The 19,762-nt window shown below is 38.5% G+C and overlaps 1 protein-coding gene across 1 annotated transcript; it reads right to left on the reverse strand.

Moving 5' to 3' along the window:
* Positions 1–207: 207 nt before the first annotated feature.
* LOC100223004 (protein-glutamine gamma-glutamyltransferase 5-like) lies at positions 208–15,131 on the reverse strand. Its single transcript, XM_030265929.4, has 13 exons — positions 14,882–15,131; positions 12,380–12,559; positions 11,817–12,059; positions 10,800–10,918; positions 10,148–10,276; positions 9,733–9,910; positions 8,654–8,786; positions 7,836–7,939; positions 7,491–7,733; positions 5,826–6,152; positions 4,804–4,961; positions 4,349–4,482; positions 208–3,415 (listed from the first exon to the last, which is right to left on the reverse strand). The coding sequence occupies exons 1-13, from the start codon at positions 14,886–14,888 to the stop codon at positions 1,738–1,740; spliced, it is 3,633 nt and encodes a 1,210-aa protein (XP_030121789.2). The 5' UTR covers positions 14,889–15,131; the 3' UTR covers positions 208–1,737.
* Between the last annotated feature and the right edge of the window lie 4,631 nt (positions 15,132–19,762).

Genomic DNA, 19,762 nt, shown 5'->3' on the forward strand with positions numbered 1-19,762 from the left:
CAGATAAAGCAAGAAATCTATAGATTCCCCTAACTTCAGATTTTATTCTGAAGCCTTGTTTTCAAAAGTGAGGAAAAAAACAGGAAATTTAACAGAAATGGAGTGGAAGGAAGTTTTCATAAACCAATTCACTTTCAGAGATTAAGTCCTCCTTTTTTAAGAAGTATTACTGGGAAAAAAAAAAAAAAAGAAACCAAAACAATAGAATGACAGGTGGTTTTTAAATTTTTATTTTTATTGTCAGTCAGGCAAAGAAATTCTCATCACATATCTAATTGATATTTTGTGAAACTATTGAAACTGTGTAAAAAAACCAAGTCACTGAGTTATGATCACTCTACTACAATATCTAGGCAAATCTTTCTTCTATTTTACTCAGAATTACTATGCAGTTGATAGTGTTGTCATGTTCATAGCTACCATCTGACACCACACTTTTTCAAAATCCTCAGAAGGTTATTCAATCTCATCACACAGGGGCATAAACTACAGTGATACTACTGAAATACTATTGCTACACGGCTGAAGATTCTGCAGCACCAGCTACCTCACCACAAAACCCTACTAACACTTGCAACTAAAAATAATGGACTACTTACTAAAGAAAAATAATGGAGGGATGGGAGGTATTGTCAATAAATCCAAAATTCTTATGAACAAACCCAAAATTCAGGGATAGTTTCATTATGACAGTGTATATTTTCAACTCCTGAAACACTTGGAGAAGGTTAGCATTGGAACAGTACCATCATCTGAAGAAGATGCAGTACATTCCATTCCACCGTTTTAAAAACTTTCAGCTTGTAGGACTGGATGTTGGAAAGGAAGGATAACATCATAATTCCTTTTCTAATTTGAGGTCTAATAGCAGATTTTTCCTAGCTATACTCAATCAGAAAGGCACAGCTGTGGAATTAGAGCTCCTCCTAGTAACCTAAATGTATACAACGTATGTGAGAAAATTTTTAAAACATGCTATATGAAAAACAGTCAGTTGTGATAGCCAATATATTGTATTGACTATTCATTGAGTTTTGCAGACTAACATGACCTCTGGATTCTTGATGCTAGGTCTGTAGTACGTCAAGAGTAGTAAAACTAAAATTATATTAAAAAAAGGAAAAAGGATAAAAGAGATGCAGTTAAACTCTTCAGCTGATTTGTAACCATTTGGTTGCTCTGTGACCTCTGCAGTTTTCAGTGTTACACAACTAGGGAAACAGAGTGCACACAGAAATGACCTGAGTCACAATGCTGGGGTTCAGGGGCCCAGTGTCTGTTAGTTGAGCCATAAAACACATCTGCTGTCACCTCTGCAGCATCCCAAGGACAGCACATTTCATGCAGGGAGAGAGATTTGCTATGAGTGCTGTAGCCCAGGGAGATCTGAGAAATGTGCATTGCAAAAAATCAAGAGATGAGAGAGTGAAAGCACATCATTTATAAAACAGCTTGACTGAGCAAGTAAGTCTGATTACCTGCACTGTGCCACTATTGTCACGACGGCTCCACAGGGAGCACATTCATTTGTCATTTCCACCGTACCGTATCTCAAGACATACAAGTATTACATCGAATGCATCCCTCAGCAGTTGCCTCGCAGCCTGCTTTCTGGCACATCTCAAATCCATAGATAAATGCTCAGAAGCAGCACGATGCTCTCCATCACCCTATTTCTAACCTCTTGTAAAGCATCTGCACACAGGCTTTATTTCACTGGCTTCAGCTTTTCCCAGGTTACAGGTATTTGCGTTTGAAATAGGTGAGAGTGCTCCTTGTGGGACTCCAGGGCCTGCGGGACCCTGCCAGAGCCAGGGTACTGCCAGAGGGGCACGACCCGGAGCGAGTCAGGGTGGCATAGGCAGAGGGAGAGGTGGAGCGGGGTAGGGTAGGGTAGCCAGAGCGGGACAAGGTGTAGGAGGAGCGGTTCAAGGAGCTGTAGGGAGGGCGTGTAAGTGTGCCGTAGGTGGCGCGGGTCGAGGAGTATCCCAAGCGCCCCTCAGGGCTCCACAATGATCGGGAGGCGGGAGTCCACGTGGAGCCAAAGCGAGTGGTGGTCTCATAGGAAGGGCCCCACTGAGAACCACACAATGAGCGAGAGCCAGAGGTGCCCACAAGCTGGGAGATGGAGCGAGAGGTGGGGGCACAGAGGGAGCGGGCTGTGGGACCTGCCAGGGGGCGCGGGGACGGGGAGCACGGCAGACAGGCTGAGGAGTCCAAGGGCTGAGCAGCAGGCGAGCTGGCAGGGCGGGAACCCACGGCCACCAGCGAGGCCGAGGTGGGCGAGCACAGGGAGTGGGCTGCGGGGGGCCCTACAGGGCGGGGGGCTGGAGAGCACAGAGAGTGGGATGCCGGGGGTCCCACGGGACGGGGGGCTGGGGAGCACCGTGAGTGGGATGCAGAAACACTGCCCACCTGCAACACTGTTGGGGTGCTGCTACGGTCGGCAGCACGGGGCGCTGGGGAGGCCACTGGGGAGCACATGCCATGGGCTACGGTGGCATTCAGGGGTTGGGAGGACAGGGTGGCCCCTGGGCCACATGGAGGCTGGGTGGTGGGAGAGGGTGTGGAGCTGCAAACAACATGTGAGATGGAGGCACCAGGCACTGAAAGGGGAGTTGGAGGTTGCATGGGATTACCAATGGTGTGGATTACTGGAGAGCACATGGAGTAGGATGGTGGAGCAGACATAGGGACTGCCTGGGTTGCCCCATTGGGATTGGGGCCACCCATGAAATGGGTCAGCAGCGCACTCACCGCATTATTCGCGGGGACAGAGACAGAATAGGACATCGGCCCCCCTCCACCTCCAGAGGGGTGTGTGGGAGCAGGACCTGTCTCAAACACCACGTGAGGCATAGAAGTGCAAACAGGGTTGGATGCTGGGGCTGGCATGGAGCTGTACATGGATGGAGCCATTGGAGCACATGTAGCAGGAGGTACAGTCTCGCATACGACCCGGAAGCCAGGATCGCATCCCATCTCAAAACCAGGATTGATGCTTGGATTGAAGCCTTGGTTGCAGATGGAGTTGCATAAGGGATGGCCTGCAGGGAGGTACACAAAATCGTACACAGGCTGTCCCCCTGCACTGCAGTTTGGGTTGCACACTGGGATACATATATATTCACACATGGAGTTGAACGCAGGGTCTGCCACTGGGACAGCCGTTCCGGCTCCCCCAGAGCCATTCATGGGGACAGAGCCATTCTCACACACTGGGAATGACCCGTTCTGGCTGATGGGCAGGACACCATTCTGGCCTGCAGAGCAACACACTTCAGCTTTGGCACATCCCTTGCAGTAGGCAAACTTGTGGCACCCAAGGTTGGCCAGGAGCCGGTGGCAGCCAAGCCTGTAAGGTGTAAACTCCACTATGGTCCGCGCCTGTTGGTTGGATGCCAGTGTTCCCAAACTGGAGCAAGACAAAGAAAATAATTAGGACCTTAATCATTAGCACTCAGAGACCTAAGCACTACAAGATAAGCACACAAATTAAGTTTGATTTGTTATGACAACTATGTTATTCTTGTCTTTTTCCAAAAAAAACCCATATTCTCTGTTGTGAAAAGCATGGTAAAAACTTCTATCTCAAGAGATGATTTCAAAGACTCCCATAGTCAGTTCTGTAATTGGAATTGAAAAATCATTTGTGGTACTGACTTGAATTCTTAAAAAATATAGCACCCTTCTGCCTCAAAGGTGTATTTATTGCTTACCATTTCCAGCAGTTCGACAGGGAAGCTTTGTGGAATCCAGTTCATTAATATTCAGTGAGAAAAATTCTTAACTTCTTGCCCTCAAAACTAGTCATACTTTTGTCAGTTCTCCTTGTCATGAAGAGAAGCAATGCATATTAATGAACAGCTACTTTTACTAGAATGTTACAACATCTTGGAAGCTTCCAGTTTCCTGTGATTAACGTGTTATGAGCTTAGAATGCATATTGCAATTTCTCACTATTGTTCTCTAATTGTTCCTCTATGTGGTTAGTGCCAGTTCATGAATATTTAGAGAATTTTATTATAAACTCAATAGGATGGTAAGGGATGGGGACCTAGCTAGCACTTCTTGTAAAGAGAAGTGTGCAGACAGATATTTGATGCACCCACTTAAATTAAATCTTGAGAAAAATGAAGCAGCAGCATTCCTTGCCAGCTTTAAAGGATCAGTTTCAAGAGGAGTGAGGCATTTAATGGAGTCCCAAACTAATAAGAGGCAAAATGCCCTGTTCATGGGCTAAATGCCAAAAATATCAGAACTATTGTCTCTCTCAAAACCTGTTCTGAACTTGCACACTTTAGTCAACTCCCAGTATTATCCCCATTTCAAGAACTGATGAACTTACTCAATAGTCATCGGTTCTTTGAATAAACCACAGCCTTCTAATGTCATTACACAATTCTTCATATCTTCCTGGAGAGGATTACAGAAGGAGATCTCTGCCGTACATGGTACTTTCAGTCTGGGTTGGCTCAGAAGCTAGTTAAAAACGAAACAAAAGCATTTATGTTTTTTAATCCTTAAAAAATTGATAATGAGGTAAATAAATGGAAGGAAAAAATTTAAAAGTATTATTAATATGCAATTCTTTCTGACTTGCTTCTATGATGTCTATACATTACTAAGTCAAAAGTTTTGTTTTAAAAATCACTAAATCACCAATCTCACAAAATTTTTTAAAAGTCAATAAGATAAAAATGTACAGTATTTGAAGTTTATTGTCATTGTACTTGGAAGTGGCCAATAAGAGTCCCCAGGTCTGTTCCTTAGATCCCAAATTTCATAATTAAAGTTACTTACCTTTACAATAACAGGTGGTCTGTTGACCACAATATCCCTGCTCACCATCAGAATTTCTCCACACTCAGGGTCTGAGACAGCAACCACTTTCATAATGTTGTGATCACAGAGATAAGGTCCATATTGATTATATGATATACACAGTGGAATTTTTTTCACTGTAAAACAAATTTATTTATTTTATTTTTCTGAATTTTTAATTAATATTCCCACTTTCCTCCCTCCTAAAGTTTAACTCACACTTAAAATGGCTTAATTAAATATTAAGTTATCATGGCATCTTTGAAAATAGACAGAATTTTTCCTGACTTAGGGTGATACATTGCTATTTTCAGCAATCAGTTTCACAGTTTTCAATTCACCTATTAGTGAATTTTCAAGATTAGTTGCTGCTGCTGATGATGAAAATAATTATTAAGCAAAATATGGAATCTTTCCTCCCAGTGCAATTCTTAAAACAATTATTCAAATAAAGGCAAATTAAAGCCTCATAAAACAGAATTTTAATATCAGCCTGAAATTTTGTCTTATAATGATCTGGTAAAATGAAAGAGATCATGTTTGTTCCAGAAAAAGACATTAACCATGGAAACAGGTGTTTATGTTCTGCTACACATTTGCACTTCCCAGCATATGGTATGCCTAGGTGCTCTAAGCAAGTGTTTTACACTGGCTGATATCTCCTGGCCAAAGGAAACATTGTTTTTCTGATAGACAATTGCAGATTAATCTCTTTATTGAGTATAGAGTCCAGAATTTAAATTTTAATGAAACAATTTTTTTACTATCCTAAGAATCTCTAAACCTTGAGAAATTAAGAAAAGACTACAATTTATCTGTCACCATACATGTAGTATTGACATGGTGTTGATTTTTGAGTGATCACCCTAAAGGGAATTCAGCTGTTGATATTTAACACTGTACACATCTCATTTCCCATCACGATTAGGAAGTCTCCACAAATCCTGAAAACCAGCTAGCTCCTAAAAAAAGCAGAGTATTAGACAATTGCACCCTCTTACCTTCCCTTGGACCCAATGTGACATTCACACTGTCTTTCCAAAATTGATCCATTGGGCAACCACTGTAGGTTATAATTTGTGCACACAAATTAAACTTCAGGGTTTTGTTCTCATTACGCAAATTTTCAAGCAGCCAGTTCAGTTGGACATCTTCACCATACATTGGGCAATTGGCCATCTTTAACCTCATGTTAATTCCGGAGTCACTCAGAAATGGGTTTTTCAGAGACGATAACTCTCTGTCGATATGACAGTTGGAAGCATTGCAATACCCTGGGTGAATTCTTCTGTAAGCCCGGTAATAGGCTTCTTTGTTTTTCACAGAACCTGTTGAAGAAGATATATGATAATGAATCTGCTGGAGGTGCAAGAACCCTATTATTATTCTACCCAAATAATAAAAATAATTAAATTTATTGCTTCTTCTTCCTGAAATGCAAAGTAGCAGGTTGTTGTAGAACAAATGCACCAGATAATGAAAAATGAGATACAGCAGACTGAATGCACAGAAGAAAATTAACACCTTAGGAAAAAAAAAATATAAACCTTATTTTACTTTTAAGTAGTTAAATATAAAAATGGTCATGTAAATCTCAAAATGTATCGTTAGTACAAAACTCAAAATGTAACCCTTTAAAAGGCTATGGGTGAATATGAGATGCTACCATTCTTTCAAAAGACAAAATATCCCATTACAACAAAGAAACTATCAATTGTTTTCATACCAACCAACCAAAAATAAACCAAAAAACCCACAGAGCTTGCAAATGTAAATCAGCTGTGATCTATTGCTCATTCCTTTATGCAATTTTGCTGGTTGAACTCCACCCATCTACTGGAATATGAAAATCAGTAATCCATGGCCCAAGGTATGAACAGCAGAATATGCTAATAATACATGAATTTAGTAAGTAGGCATATTTTCTGACAGACCTAGTACAAGAAGCAACAAGTAAGGTATTAATCCTAGGTTTAGAAGAATAAGTGTTTTTTTTAGATTATCTCAAATCTGATAATATTTTAAACTACTTTAAAGGTGAGACCAAGGAATGCATGTCCTGTGAAGAGCATCTAAGAACTTTGGCTTTGTCTAGTTTGGAGAAAAGGAGGCTGAACAGTGACCTCATTGTTCTTCCTAGCTTCCTGAGAAGAGGAAGTGGAAGGGGAGATGCTGAGCTCTTTTTCCTTGTGTCCAGTGACAGGAAGCATGGGAATGGTTCAAAGCTGTGCTAAGGAAGGTTTAGACTAGAATTTCTTTATTGTGAGGCTGGTCAAACAGTAGAACAGGCTTCCTAGAGAGGTGGTTGTTGGGCCATGGTTGTCAGTGCCTTAAAAAGAGGTATTTAATAGTACGTTTTGACTTTCACTCAGTCCTGACATGTGAAGTAGTTGGACAAGATGGTCATTTTAGGTCCTTCCAGCTGAAATATGCTATCCTATCCTATCCTATCCTAATTAGTATGTGCTTTGTTTAAAACATCCAAATATGTTTAGAAGTTTTAAAATCAAGATCTTTGAAGAGAAAAGCATCTGCCACTTTCTCAAAAATGAAAAGACAATTTCAGATTGTTTTGCACATTTAAACACAGGAAAGATTACTTTGATGCCTTTATATGATTAGCCTGTAAAATTCCCTCTAATTCATACAATATGTTTTCATCATACCTAGTTCATACTTGTAAGCTCCAGTGATATCTTCAAATTGTTCACTGCCAACACTCTTGGTGATTAGACGTTGTCCACATGGCCATGTGTCACAGAAAAATTTTGTTCTTTTGGCATTGTTTTGGGAAAGCCAGCCAACGTAGTTTGAATTTACTCGAGAAAACATATGATGACCATCATAATCCAAATCCAGTTCCCCTTCCCTGATGCTTCGAACCCATGTAGGACCACTGCAAGCTGAACCTAAACCAGAGAACAAAAATGTTGTAACATATAGTAACCTGAATAGTAGGGAAACTCAGAAATGTAATCTGAGGAAAATTATTCCAACTATAGTAAAATTACCTCTGCCTGTTTCCAGAGGTGTTGGATCCAGACACTGCCAGTCACCACAGCATTGATTTATATCTCTGCGAGCCATCCAAGATTCATTCCAGCAGTGGTATCGCCTGTAGAATGAAGGAAAATACAATTAAACATGTCTCTTAGATTACCAAGTTTAATGCCTATGACAGAGGAAAACCATGTCAGTGATAATTTTTTAATCAACTGAAGATTTTGTATGTCTAAACACTGTTAATGACGTTTGTGACAGGAGTGATTTTGTTGGCTTTATATCACTCAGACTGGAAATTCGTTCCAGAACCCCACAAACGTGATGGCAAAACATGTTTTTTACAGTAGATAACAAGACAACACAGTTCTTTTGTTTAAGTTTAAAGGAATTGAAAGGTTTTTAAGAATGAAGCAATCCCCACACTACAAGGAATTTCAGGAGGACAACATAGGTATCAACCAAGTGATTATGACTGAAGATAAAAGTCCAAATTAGTGGTAAATTTTCCCTAGCATTTAATGATCTACTTTATACTTTTACAGCTACTAAGCTTGATGGCCTTATTTTTTTCAGCTGAGAAGGATAAACAGACAGTATGGATTCTCACAAGAGGTTTTGTTTTTTTCTTTTTTGAAAATCTACATTGAGTAAACTGCCTTTTTAGTAATGTCATGGTTTTGAAATGCATTATTAGGAAACTGAAGAGCATAACCCCAATAAAGAAAGAGATACACCAAAGAGAAACACTGATCTGCTAAATTTATACCAGTTTTCTGTCATGTGACTTTTTAAAAGGACAAAATAGCTTTATATCTTTCTTATTTACCATAGTTTGTCTTTGCCACACAGGTTTTTACCAGTAGAGTCAAAAATCTCATTGATACCAAGAGGATTCTCCATTGAGCAAGGAAAACAGAAGCTTGTGACAACACGACTTGGAATTCCCAAACACCTCATCACTGTAAGAAAAAAATATTAATGAATAATTACAAATGACAATTAGTCAGGTAAATCCTTAATTTTATTTTATAACTATCTTATATTTTAATTTGCAGTTATAGAAACACAATGGATAGGAAGCAATATTTGGGATGAAGTAACTTCAAAATTCTTTTTAATTCTTGAAAAGCAGTTAAAAAAAAAAAAAAGAACCTAGCAGAATGTTTTATTACTCTTCCATCTTAAAATAAATACCAAAAATATCCACAAAACCAGATGTTTTAAGTTCAGAAATCATTAACCTGATTCTGCACTAATAAAGCAAATTTTTTTTAATTAATAGTGTGGTATATATAGATTCATCCACAGGGCTTCAATTTAACTCTTCATTCAATGTAGAAGCAGGTTCAGTAGATAAATGGTATAGAGCTGGAACTTAGATCTTCTGTTTGTAGAGTTTAGTGCATTATCATCTAATCTTTTGCATTAAAAGGAGAATATAGCCTAATGCTCTTGTGTTTTGGAGAAGACATTACTAGAGATTTTCCTGTTCATAACTTAGTGGTATTTTTCGTCCTTCAAACATCACCCAAAGCATAAATTTTGGCTCCACAATGGGGTTGTACTAGACCACCTTTAAAGGTCCCTTCGAACCCCAACTATTCTATGATTCAATGATGCTGCACTTGCTCTGTGTTTTAATAAAAGTTTCAGTATTGATAACTGCATAATATAAAGGTCACAGAGACGATGGAACTACTTTTCTTGCTTTTCAGCCTGTATAGGAAAGCAAAAGGTTGATAATAAACACTATATCAGGAGCATGAGAAAAATATTCAATTTCTTTTCTGTAAAATGCTTGTGAGTGAAATTCTTCAAGCAGTTTTTCGGGTCAGAAGTTTTTGATCCTTGTTTTCTTTCTTCTTTTCTCTATAGACTAGGTAAGGGCAAACTGAAATATCATACCTGTGCACATTACTGAAGCAAGAGATCCACAGTACCCATATCTGACCGGCCTGCATCTACCACTGTACCACTGCTGTAGAATAGGGACACTTCCATTCCAGGAAAATGGCTTTGTTCCTTTCAGGTAATCATTGTTTTCTGGAATCTTCATGATACTGTTAGTGGTATGGCTGCTTATCTAGAATGAGAAAAGAAAAACAAAGTTTTCAGATGGCTGACCATGTCTTCACATTCTAAGCATGTCTCAAAATCATCAGAGATTAGCATTAAAAGTTTAATTTTCCTGTGAATCTGAGCACAGGAAGAATTTCCCCTGCTCACCTGCTGTGTTAGATTACCATGCAGTTATTCCTTCTACAATATAATTAAGTGTGACCTGATCTATTCAGAGGTCTCACACCCCCACAGATCTTACCATGTGATTCACCACCATGCTGACATGCACAGGGTCATTGCGCCAACAGTGGTCACGATCAGAACCGTGATGGTAACTAGCACCCATATCTAAGATCTTCAAGCAGATATCCAGAATCCCATCTTCAAACTGAGGAAAAAGACGATAACATAGGCATCATGGTATGCTGATGTTGCTAAAGTACCTTTCTTATCAATAATCCAGTATTTTTCAATTTTATGAGTTGCCCTCTCACATCTTCTGCCCTTTTTTTTTCTTTTTTTCTGTTTTTTTTTCTTTTGTTAAATCAAGCACAGCTCCTAGTGGTTTGCATGGTAATGGCTATCTGCCTGAAGGAAAACCAAAGGCAAAACCATGTCATTTTCACTTGTGTTTGACCAATGGAATAATTTTCCTTCTGAAGCACAGTGTTTGTTTCACCTGTTCCCAGAACATTGTGAAATTTCCCTCATTTTGCTAGATAAAATTTTGTTCCAGTTATTTGGGCTACAGTGAAATTCTCAGACATTTTGGTTTGTGTATGCATAGTCTGAACTGATCCTAAAAAAACCTTTGCACTACAAATAGAGCATATATTTCTGAAAAATTACAAACAACACTTCATTTTTTAGTATATAGATGTCATCTATTTCTGAACAAGTGTTAAAAATACCTGTCCAAAGTGCCATGGACGAGAGGTTATGTGCTTGTGGACTCCTTCATACAGTATTCCATGTTCATTCAGAACATATTCTTCTCTCTGAGCCTGATTGTCCAAATATACAGGGTCATCTGGAAAAGATGAAGAGCTTTCATTCAGACAAAATATTCCTTTCTAATACTTTTGTGTTTCTCCATCACTGGATCCCTCTTCCCTTTTCTACCAGTTTTGGATGCATACTTTAATGTTGAAGGTTGTGGGCTCTCTAAGCACTCACAGACAATTAATTCCTACTTACATCTAGATAATATCTTATATTAAGTCTCTCCCTGCTGTAAAACACATGAATGAAAAGCTTGCAATTTATCTTCACACTAAGCTGTTCTACAAGTCAAACACTCACCAACAGAGCTGTGTATCTGATTTAGATCAAATCAGCACAATGTGAATATTTGTCATGTAATGATTTTGGTGAGATCCCACAGACTCCAGAATTGCTTGCTACCTGAGCCAGATCTACAGACTTTAATTTGTGTTTGCACTGTATTGTTTTATGATGACAATACAGTATTCACAGAATTACAAAGTTGAAGTTGGAAGGGGCTTCTGGAGGTGATCTGGTCCAACCTCCAGCCTATTTCCCAGGCTATATCCAAATGTTTTTTGAATATCTCCAAGGCTGGAGACTCCACAACCTCTCTGGGCAACCTGTGTTAGTGCTCAGTCACTCTCACAGCAAAAATGTGTTTCCTGATGCAGAGAAAATTTCCCAATGCTTTCTATCCTGTCAAGACATTGTAATAGTTGTGGGGAAAAAATTATACCTCACCCCTACTATCACTAAAAAAAACAAATCAAAACAACTGCTTGAGACAATCTTGAACTTGGAGGAAAAAGATTAAAAAGAACAGAATTAAATCTCTCCCTGATTCATAATGTTTCTGTTACTACATCCTTTACACACCAGCTAAATAATAAATATCTTCAACAGTTTTCTTAAAACAATCTGAAAGTCATTAGAGTTCTTACCTGCACACCAAGGATTAAAAAGGACATAAAAATCTCCAAGACACCGCTGATATGTGTGACCACAAGATGTGATTTGCATATTGAGAATATAACGGCCAATGCAGACATTGGAAGGAGGAAACACGCTGATACTGATGCATTTTGGCTGATGAACTTTGTAGGAAGCACTCCAGCAGGTTTGATCCAGACATCTACCCATTGGGAAGGTGCATTTTGTCTCATTTGATTCACAGGGTCTGAGACCTTTTCAGGAAAATAAAAACCATTTCCATCAGGCTACTAAACAAAGCACATGTAAAAGGCTGGTAATTTGCTTAGGCATCATTTGCAAGGCGAAACTCCCAAGGGTGGATTTCTTTTTCACTTGTCACTTCTCTAGCAGAGTGAGAAAACTTTACATATTAGAAGAACTGCCTGATTTAGGGGAAGGTAGTCTCTTCACATGGAACATGCGTAGGTTATGGGAACATGAAGACTATGAAAGAAGTCTTCTGAAATCTCTGGGAAATATTATTAATCAGCAAAGGATTAGGAAAGTCTACAGAGTGTTTGGGAGTGACTACCTGTCTCCACGGTGAAAGCAGCCTGGTCCACGGTGTCATCCCATTCCCGATTTTGGAAGCGAGCATAAAAGCTAAAGGCTTGCCCTCTCCTTATTATCTGTCTGTCAGTTCCAAAGAAATGGGTATTATGTATTTGACAGTTGGAAGGACAGTTCAAGTCGACTTCTCCGAGCTCAATAACTGCAGGACAGAGAAAGGAGCACAAAGAAAAAGCCCCATATAATTAAGTTCCCAGCTTTGACTGTGGTAAAGATTAGGTAAAAAAGGAAACAATCATGAAAGACAGAGATAACTCTTTCAAAATTTATTCAATGCTTTGTTAAAAATTCAGCAAGACTGAAATTGAGACATACATCCATAAAAGTTCCTTTACAGTTCACCACTTTCCTAGCTTGCAGATGGAAACTTGTCTAACCCTTTGATTTTTGTAGCTGTGCTACAAGTTTCACTTCTTTTATATAGTGCCTGATTATATTATAAATACCTGATGCTGAAGGCCAATATTAGTATGTCTACTTGAAAAGTTGTCTTTGCATTGTAATATTCTCTCCACACATCACAGTGCTGTCTACAGATAGTTACAATTTTGTACATGCTATCATTTGAGATGTTTGGGTTTTTTTAAATAAAAGAAGTAAAAAATTAAATAGAATAAATAAAAAACTTGATAACATGCATGTATTTGAAAGCTTAGGTGGTGGCACTGCAAATGATTTATGAAAAAAAAAGATATGTATAAACATCCAACTAAAACTTAAAATAATTTTAAATATGCATGCAAATGTCTCAGTCTGTGCTCCCAAAGTCCTAAAAAGGTTTGCAGATATCTTTGAGGAACTTAATGGAGAAGGAAATATTCACAAATTGTGGCATTTTAAAATGCTGACAATCTATCCCAGATGCTGTGATTAGCTTGACAAAAATCTCAGCTCATTCCCCCTTTAGGCATCCTGCCTGCATATCAGTCATTTAATAGGAGTAATTATGACACTGGTGCCAGAAGGATGGGTGGCAACGTTCATCTTTACTTATTTGCATACAACTTTTTATTTTCCAAAGTTCTTCATTCTAATTGAAGATGATGGGAGCCCCAGATTCTCAGCAGTTTTGGAAATTTGGATTACTGATGTACAAAGTCTTGTATATTATTATAATTTTAAAGGGTTAAGTTTGGTCCTACTAAGCCTACAGAAAATCTAACAGTGCAGCTTCTCTAACTATGTGAGTACCTACAGAATTAATATTTAAGGAAAAATAATTTTTCCCATCAAGAACCAAGGGTGCATCCACACAAGGGGAGACTCATAGCTAAGTCCTTGGGATCAGGACATTTTTAACACAAAACAGTGGAGTTTCCCAGGATCACACTCTGAATTAAATAATAATTTAAATTAACTGGGGAGGAGGTGGGGTGGCGGGGTTATAGTTGGGAAAGAGGCAAAAAAAAAGGCAGATTTTTCTGATTTGTTTTTCTTGTATAAAAATAATCTTATTTCTTATCTAACTATTTAAACTTGGTCATGCATTGGTCATTCAGATCTTCAACAGAGATCAGCAACAAATGCAGGGCTGGGTGCATGATAAAAATATGCACACGATCAACAATAACCAAAAAATACAGGAGAGAATTATGTCATTATTGCTCATGAATAGAACACACCTGCTCACAAGAACGAGCAACAGAACTGAACTGAAAATCTTATATCTTAATGAGAGTTGTCAACCATAACACAAAATATTCTGGTCAAACAGAAAGTACTTATAGCACACATGGCAAATTCCTGTGGTCAAGAACACTGAAAGAACCTGATCCTTGCCTGGTCTCTGGAGGTGTTTATAAACCAAGACAACTACTCTTCATCCACCCAGTAATCCAGCTGAACTGGAACATCAGGGAGCTGAGGTATTACATTTCCCAGGGAAGTTCTCTAAAGTCAGCCCACAGTTTGCTTATCAGATTTAAGTATTGCAACTGGATCACAAAGGAGCTAATGATTACTTTCTTAAGCAAAGACAGCTTGGAAAAAATATGAAAGGCAATTCAGTTTCACATTTCTTATTGGTTTTCTGCCTCTGGTAGAAACCTGACCATCCATAGCAGTCACAGTTTTTTCTCTATCAATTCATATTCTTCCTTCATTCAAGAAAGAATACTTCAGGTATTCATTGGAAAATAATTGTTTCTAGCATGAGAATACTGAAAGCTAGCACTCCGTAACTTATGTTGGAAATAAAATTTATTCTTTCCCATGCTATTTCCTATTTTCAGAATTAGCTGTTGTGTCACTAAATATTTTCCATAGCTCTCTTTTTTCTTCATAGTAGTTTGTTTTTCAAAAGTTGTTTTTTCTCGTTTCTCACTAGTTCCACAAAGAACATCCAAACATACATGTAATCCTTACACAAAAATATGTGCAATTTTTTAGGTCTGTACACATGATAATTTAATTATTTCTGTTTTCAGCCCTGGTTTAAAGGATATTAAAGTTTCAAGATACTTACCTTCCATTTTTCTTCTACATGTACTGGTGTATCTGAAGCACAGTACTGGTGGAGATACCAGCTCCTCAGCAAGAAGCACTGCAAGGTCTGGCTGATCTCCTCTGCCAACCAACCTAATTTCCTCTCAGTAACACTTATATTCAGAACTAAGAGGCCGTCACACATGTTGCATCAACAAAATACCAGTTTTAAAAGAGGCCCCACCCTTGTGCCTACTGATGCTCATAAATGATTCATTTTAACTTCCAGCATTATTAGGGAGAGTCCTGTGGCTGAAGGGAGGGAAGAGATCTTGGTAACCTCACCTGTAGCACAGGGCTCTCAGTGTCCCACAGCTTGACCTGTCTCAAAAATACTTTAAAGCCAGGATGAATCTAAACACATTTCAGGTAAGCCATTATTTGTAGCCATCCAAAGTTGCCATAAATACCAACACCTACTGTTCCCTTCTGGCTAGAGGTCTTCAGACAACTATGGAAAACAAGGAACACTAGACTAAAGCTGAATTTACATTCTCAGAATATGATAAGCAGTGGACATTTTTAGCACAATGTAAGCAGAAAGCCCAGTTTTCAGACAGTCTGCACAGTACTCCCTCCAAGGGGAGGTCAGAACAAAAATGATCAGTTACAAACTTTTCCAACTAAATTGTAAAATATGCAGAGAGCATTGAGGTTGACAATAAAATTTAACCTAAAAATTACATAAGTTGCTTATGCTATGTATTTATTTCATAGCACACAGTTTTGTAGCTTCTTAACTTACTCCACCTCCCCTCTGAAATTTTGAAAACCATTTCTAACAATATCTGTGAACAAAAACCATGTTAATGCTTTAACACAAAATTTATGCTATTTTATTTAGGTTCCAGGTATATTTAATAAAATAAAACAAAACAACCACAATAGTGTTCTCTTTGTACTTTCGGTGATGAGCACTTTAGTCTGCAAATAGGAGACGTAGATTGAAATTTCTTCTGGCAAAACCAGAATTAACATGTGCTACTAGTTTCCTCCTATCCTTCTTATGCCTCTATGCCAAGCTTTACTCCATAAGCTATCTTTTGAATCCCTCAAAGTTATTCTTTGGATTGAAAAAAAAAAAATCCAGAAACAAAAAACCAAAAACCCTAACCCTAAAATAAAACAAAAAATAACCCCAAACCAAGAAAAGCTAAACACAAAAATCTTTCATTGATATAGAAAGATTCAGACACAGTGACTGAAGTTCAGTGATTTGCATAACTTCCTGGATTCTAGACAGTGCTTTAAGAAATCATGAAATGAAAAAGCTTAACAAACAGTGAAACAACTTAGTAAGCATAACCTAACAGCTCAGGTATTGTGAAATAACTTCAGAGAAATTAAAGCAAAGAAAAAATCAGCACATCAACAGTGGGTTTTGAAGAGAGCAGTTAAAAAAGTTTGTATGACTGATGCATATGAAAGTGAATGTAATTTTCAGTGTGTTCATATTTTGAAAATTATAAATGTTTGGCTAGTCAGCAGACAGACATAAAAAAGTCTGAATCCTAAGTAGTTCATTCACCTCTTATATATCTGAAGGATTTTTTTCTTAGTATTTGCCATTTGACTATTAACATTGAACTTACTGAAAAATGGAAAATTAAAACCACCACTCTTTTCTAAGAAATAATTTAGCAGCCATGCACACATAATCAACTTTCAATCAGCCTGCAAAATGGGAATGGTAGAGTTCAAGTCAGCCACCAGAGACCTGCCTAGAAGCAGATGCACAGACTTGCATCCAGAGAACAGAACAGAAGAGTACCAATGTTGGTCACAGTTTTCAAGAATATATATTGAAATCCCCTCAAATCTAGTTCAATTCTTCTGACTAAAATATCTGGGTAAATGAAAACCTGTGACAAATAAAAGAAAACAAATAAGCATCAGTAAGTGGCTGTACCTGTGGGTTCAAAGAGACTTAATTAAGCATTTAAAATAATAAAGACCTGAATCAGGAGAAGAACACTTTCTGTATGGATATGAGTCACTGGCTTTAGTAAGTATGCTTGCTTAGATCCTTGAAGCAGCTTTGGTGCCTATCTGTCTCTGCAGGATCATTATATAGATGCCCAGCCCCAAAGCAAAGCCTCCCAGATATCCAAGTTCCTGCCTATCGGTGTCTGCAGAGCCATCCAACTGCTGCTGCCAGCTCACAGCTATCAGACTGGTTGGTCTTCTCACTCAAGCCCAAGCCCCATGCACCTAAAGTAAGAATCTTTAACAAGGCAGAAAATCATACCATTCTGGCTCCCTTTATGCACTCAGTCTGTTCTTACTCCTTTTGCCTGCTAAGCCCTGCATCATAATTCCTTGCATTCGGGTCATCCATGCAACAAGGCCACCACACCTAAAAGGAGCCATGGGAAACTGAGTACAAGCAAGAAACACAGATATGGTTCAAAGAAAGGTTTTGCCTCTCAGTTTATGGCCTCTCTGATGTGTCCAAACTGCTGACTTTCAAGGCAGGTTGCTGACACCTGTCCAAAGTGTCTCCTCCTGGATAGAAACAGTTCCCCTTCCTGCCTGACAGTGAGGTTGCCACGCTGAGGCTGATGATCCCTTGGTCCCAGCTGAGGGTGCTTTCCCTTCTGCCTCCGTCTTTGTCCCTCACACTTTACTCATCATTCACACAAGCTGTCCTTGAGGTTACTACAGGATCTTACTACAGTATCTTATCCAAAATTCTCTGACATATACAAAGCAGATGATGAATGATATCCCTGATGGAAGCCTGAAAATTCTGCAAGATGGCATAATTATGATGATTTAGGCACTTCCAGAATTTAAGCCACTTAGGTTGTTAAGTTTCTTTAATGACCTTGACGTTGGCCTTACAAGAGTAAGACTACACTTACATTTCACAGTGGCTTGGTCTTAGTAAATATTACTTATGTTGCAATAAACTGACACGTGATAAGCATTTACAAAGTCAAGTGGTGGGACTGCTAAGGGTCCAAAACCTCCAAAGCTTTCAATTACCCATTAAGCCACCAGGAGAGCGTAAGGACTGAACAACAGGGCATTGCAATCACAGAAAGAACACCTGTGAATGGCACTAATGCAGTTCCACTGCATCACTAATATATTTGTGAAATGTAGAGAGGTTGCAGTAATCAAGCATCCAAGTATCCTTTCAAGAAAAAGGTACACAAAATGACCGCTCAACAGGGGAAAAAGGAAGGAATCAGAAATTATGTGAACTGAGTGTTTTGGTGAAAGTGTTATCTACTGCAAAGCTGGGGTAATTGCAGTTGAAAAATGTAAAAAAACATTTTTCCACTTATGCATGTTTCAACAACCAGCCCTAAAGTTCATTTTTTTTGTATTTGGTCATATAATTGTATTCCTTTGATCACTCGACCTGGAGTTGATCTTATAGCAATGACTGACGGTGTAAAAAGATACCTGTCAAGATAGTGTATTTGAAATCATTAAGTGGCATCACCTTCTGATCCTGAGAGTTCAGGAATATTCATGTCTAACAAGGAAAGGGGATAGAGAAGCAAAAATCAGATGCCACAGGTTAACTCTAAAATAAGCACATTTGTTAGGAATCCACATCTGATATTTAGAACTTTAATATTACAAGGACTACAGGCTGGCAATTAAGATGAACTCTGTCACAGAACACACCCAGAGTTTCTTAAAATTCATTAATTAATTTGCAATGAAGTTGCCTTTCATTAAAGAGCCTGAAAGCACTGGCAACTACTCTGTTAAGTGTAAGCAAGCATTACAACATCATATTTACAGATGAATTAGGACTAAGAAATGCTTCAAATGAAATCTTAAACAAGAAGACCGTGCGTTGTAACAAGTACATGGCAGCTTTGTATTTCTAGAAGCTGGAGGAAATTAGTTGCATTAAATAATTATAGGTGGTTTCTGACACAACGAAACCACCAGTCCTCATACAAAGAAACCAAAAACTCCTTCAAGGAAGCTCCCATCCCCATCCAAGCTGGACCATCACTTGGAGTTCTGGTGGAGCTACTTGCTCTTTTGTCTCAGCCTCTTTACTGGGTTTCCATTAACGGTGTAAGCCACTATTTTGCTCCATGAAGTTGGATGTTTTTTCAATATCTCTGGTGCAGAAGAGGAACACACGTGTAATGTTGCAATATATGCAGAATTCAGAAAGGTCAATTACAGGACATGAGAGCAGGCAACATCATTTGTGCTTAAGGCATATTGTCAACATATTTAGAATAGAACCGAGGTAAAATGCTAATCCATGTACCTTAGAAACAATAGTGACCAGGTAACTGAATAGAATATAACCATAAACATTATATAAGTTTCAATTAGTAGGTTATAATAAAAAAAAATGTTTACAGAAAAAACCCAACAAAACAAAATAACAAACAAACCCAAAAAACCAAGGGCCCAGCCCCTTTTCACAAACTAAGCTAGAATTTATAGCTGAGTAATTTGCCAGGTAACCGACTCTAAGTACTGTAAGTTCACTTTCAAATGAGCTTGCTCCCAACTATATTTAAAAATGGAGCTGGACTAAGCTAACACTACCGTAAATTCAAACCTCAGCTCACTGAGCAGTAACTTTCCCACACAGAGAAACCTATAAATCACCCAGCCTGTGATTACAACCCACCAGTCTAACTGCCCCACCAATCCAGTAGATACCATGGATCTGTTACATGTACAAGCAATGTTAATTGCAAGAGACTCAGTCTGAGCAGTGGGAGTTGAAAGAATAAAACGAGGTGAGACATTTAACAGTTTGGATCATAGGAGATTTGAGGCTCTCTGGAAGAATGCAAATTGGCTGCTATTCTGTTCTTTAATTAAAGCTTTAATTTTTAATGAAGCTTGTTTGTTGTTTAAAAATATC

This window comes from Taeniopygia guttata, chromosome 2, assembly GCF_048771995.1.
Source record: "Taeniopygia guttata chromosome 2, bTaeGut7.mat, whole genome shotgun sequence".
Lineage (NCBI taxonomy): Eukaryota > Metazoa > Chordata > Aves > Passeriformes > Estrildidae > Taeniopygia > Taeniopygia guttata.

Bases quoted from the DNA above. Each gene is read 5' to 3' on its own strand.
- LOC100223004 (XM_030265929.4), bottom strand. The intron at 12,060-12,379 runs GTAGTCACTCCC...TTTCCTGAAAAG, and splicing joins TGCTTTCACCGTGGAGACAG to GTCTCAGACCCTGTGAATCA. The intron at 6,153-7,490 runs GTATGATGAAAA...CTTCTTCAACAG, and splicing joins AGCTTACAAGTATGAACTAG to GTTCTGTGAAAAACAAAGAA.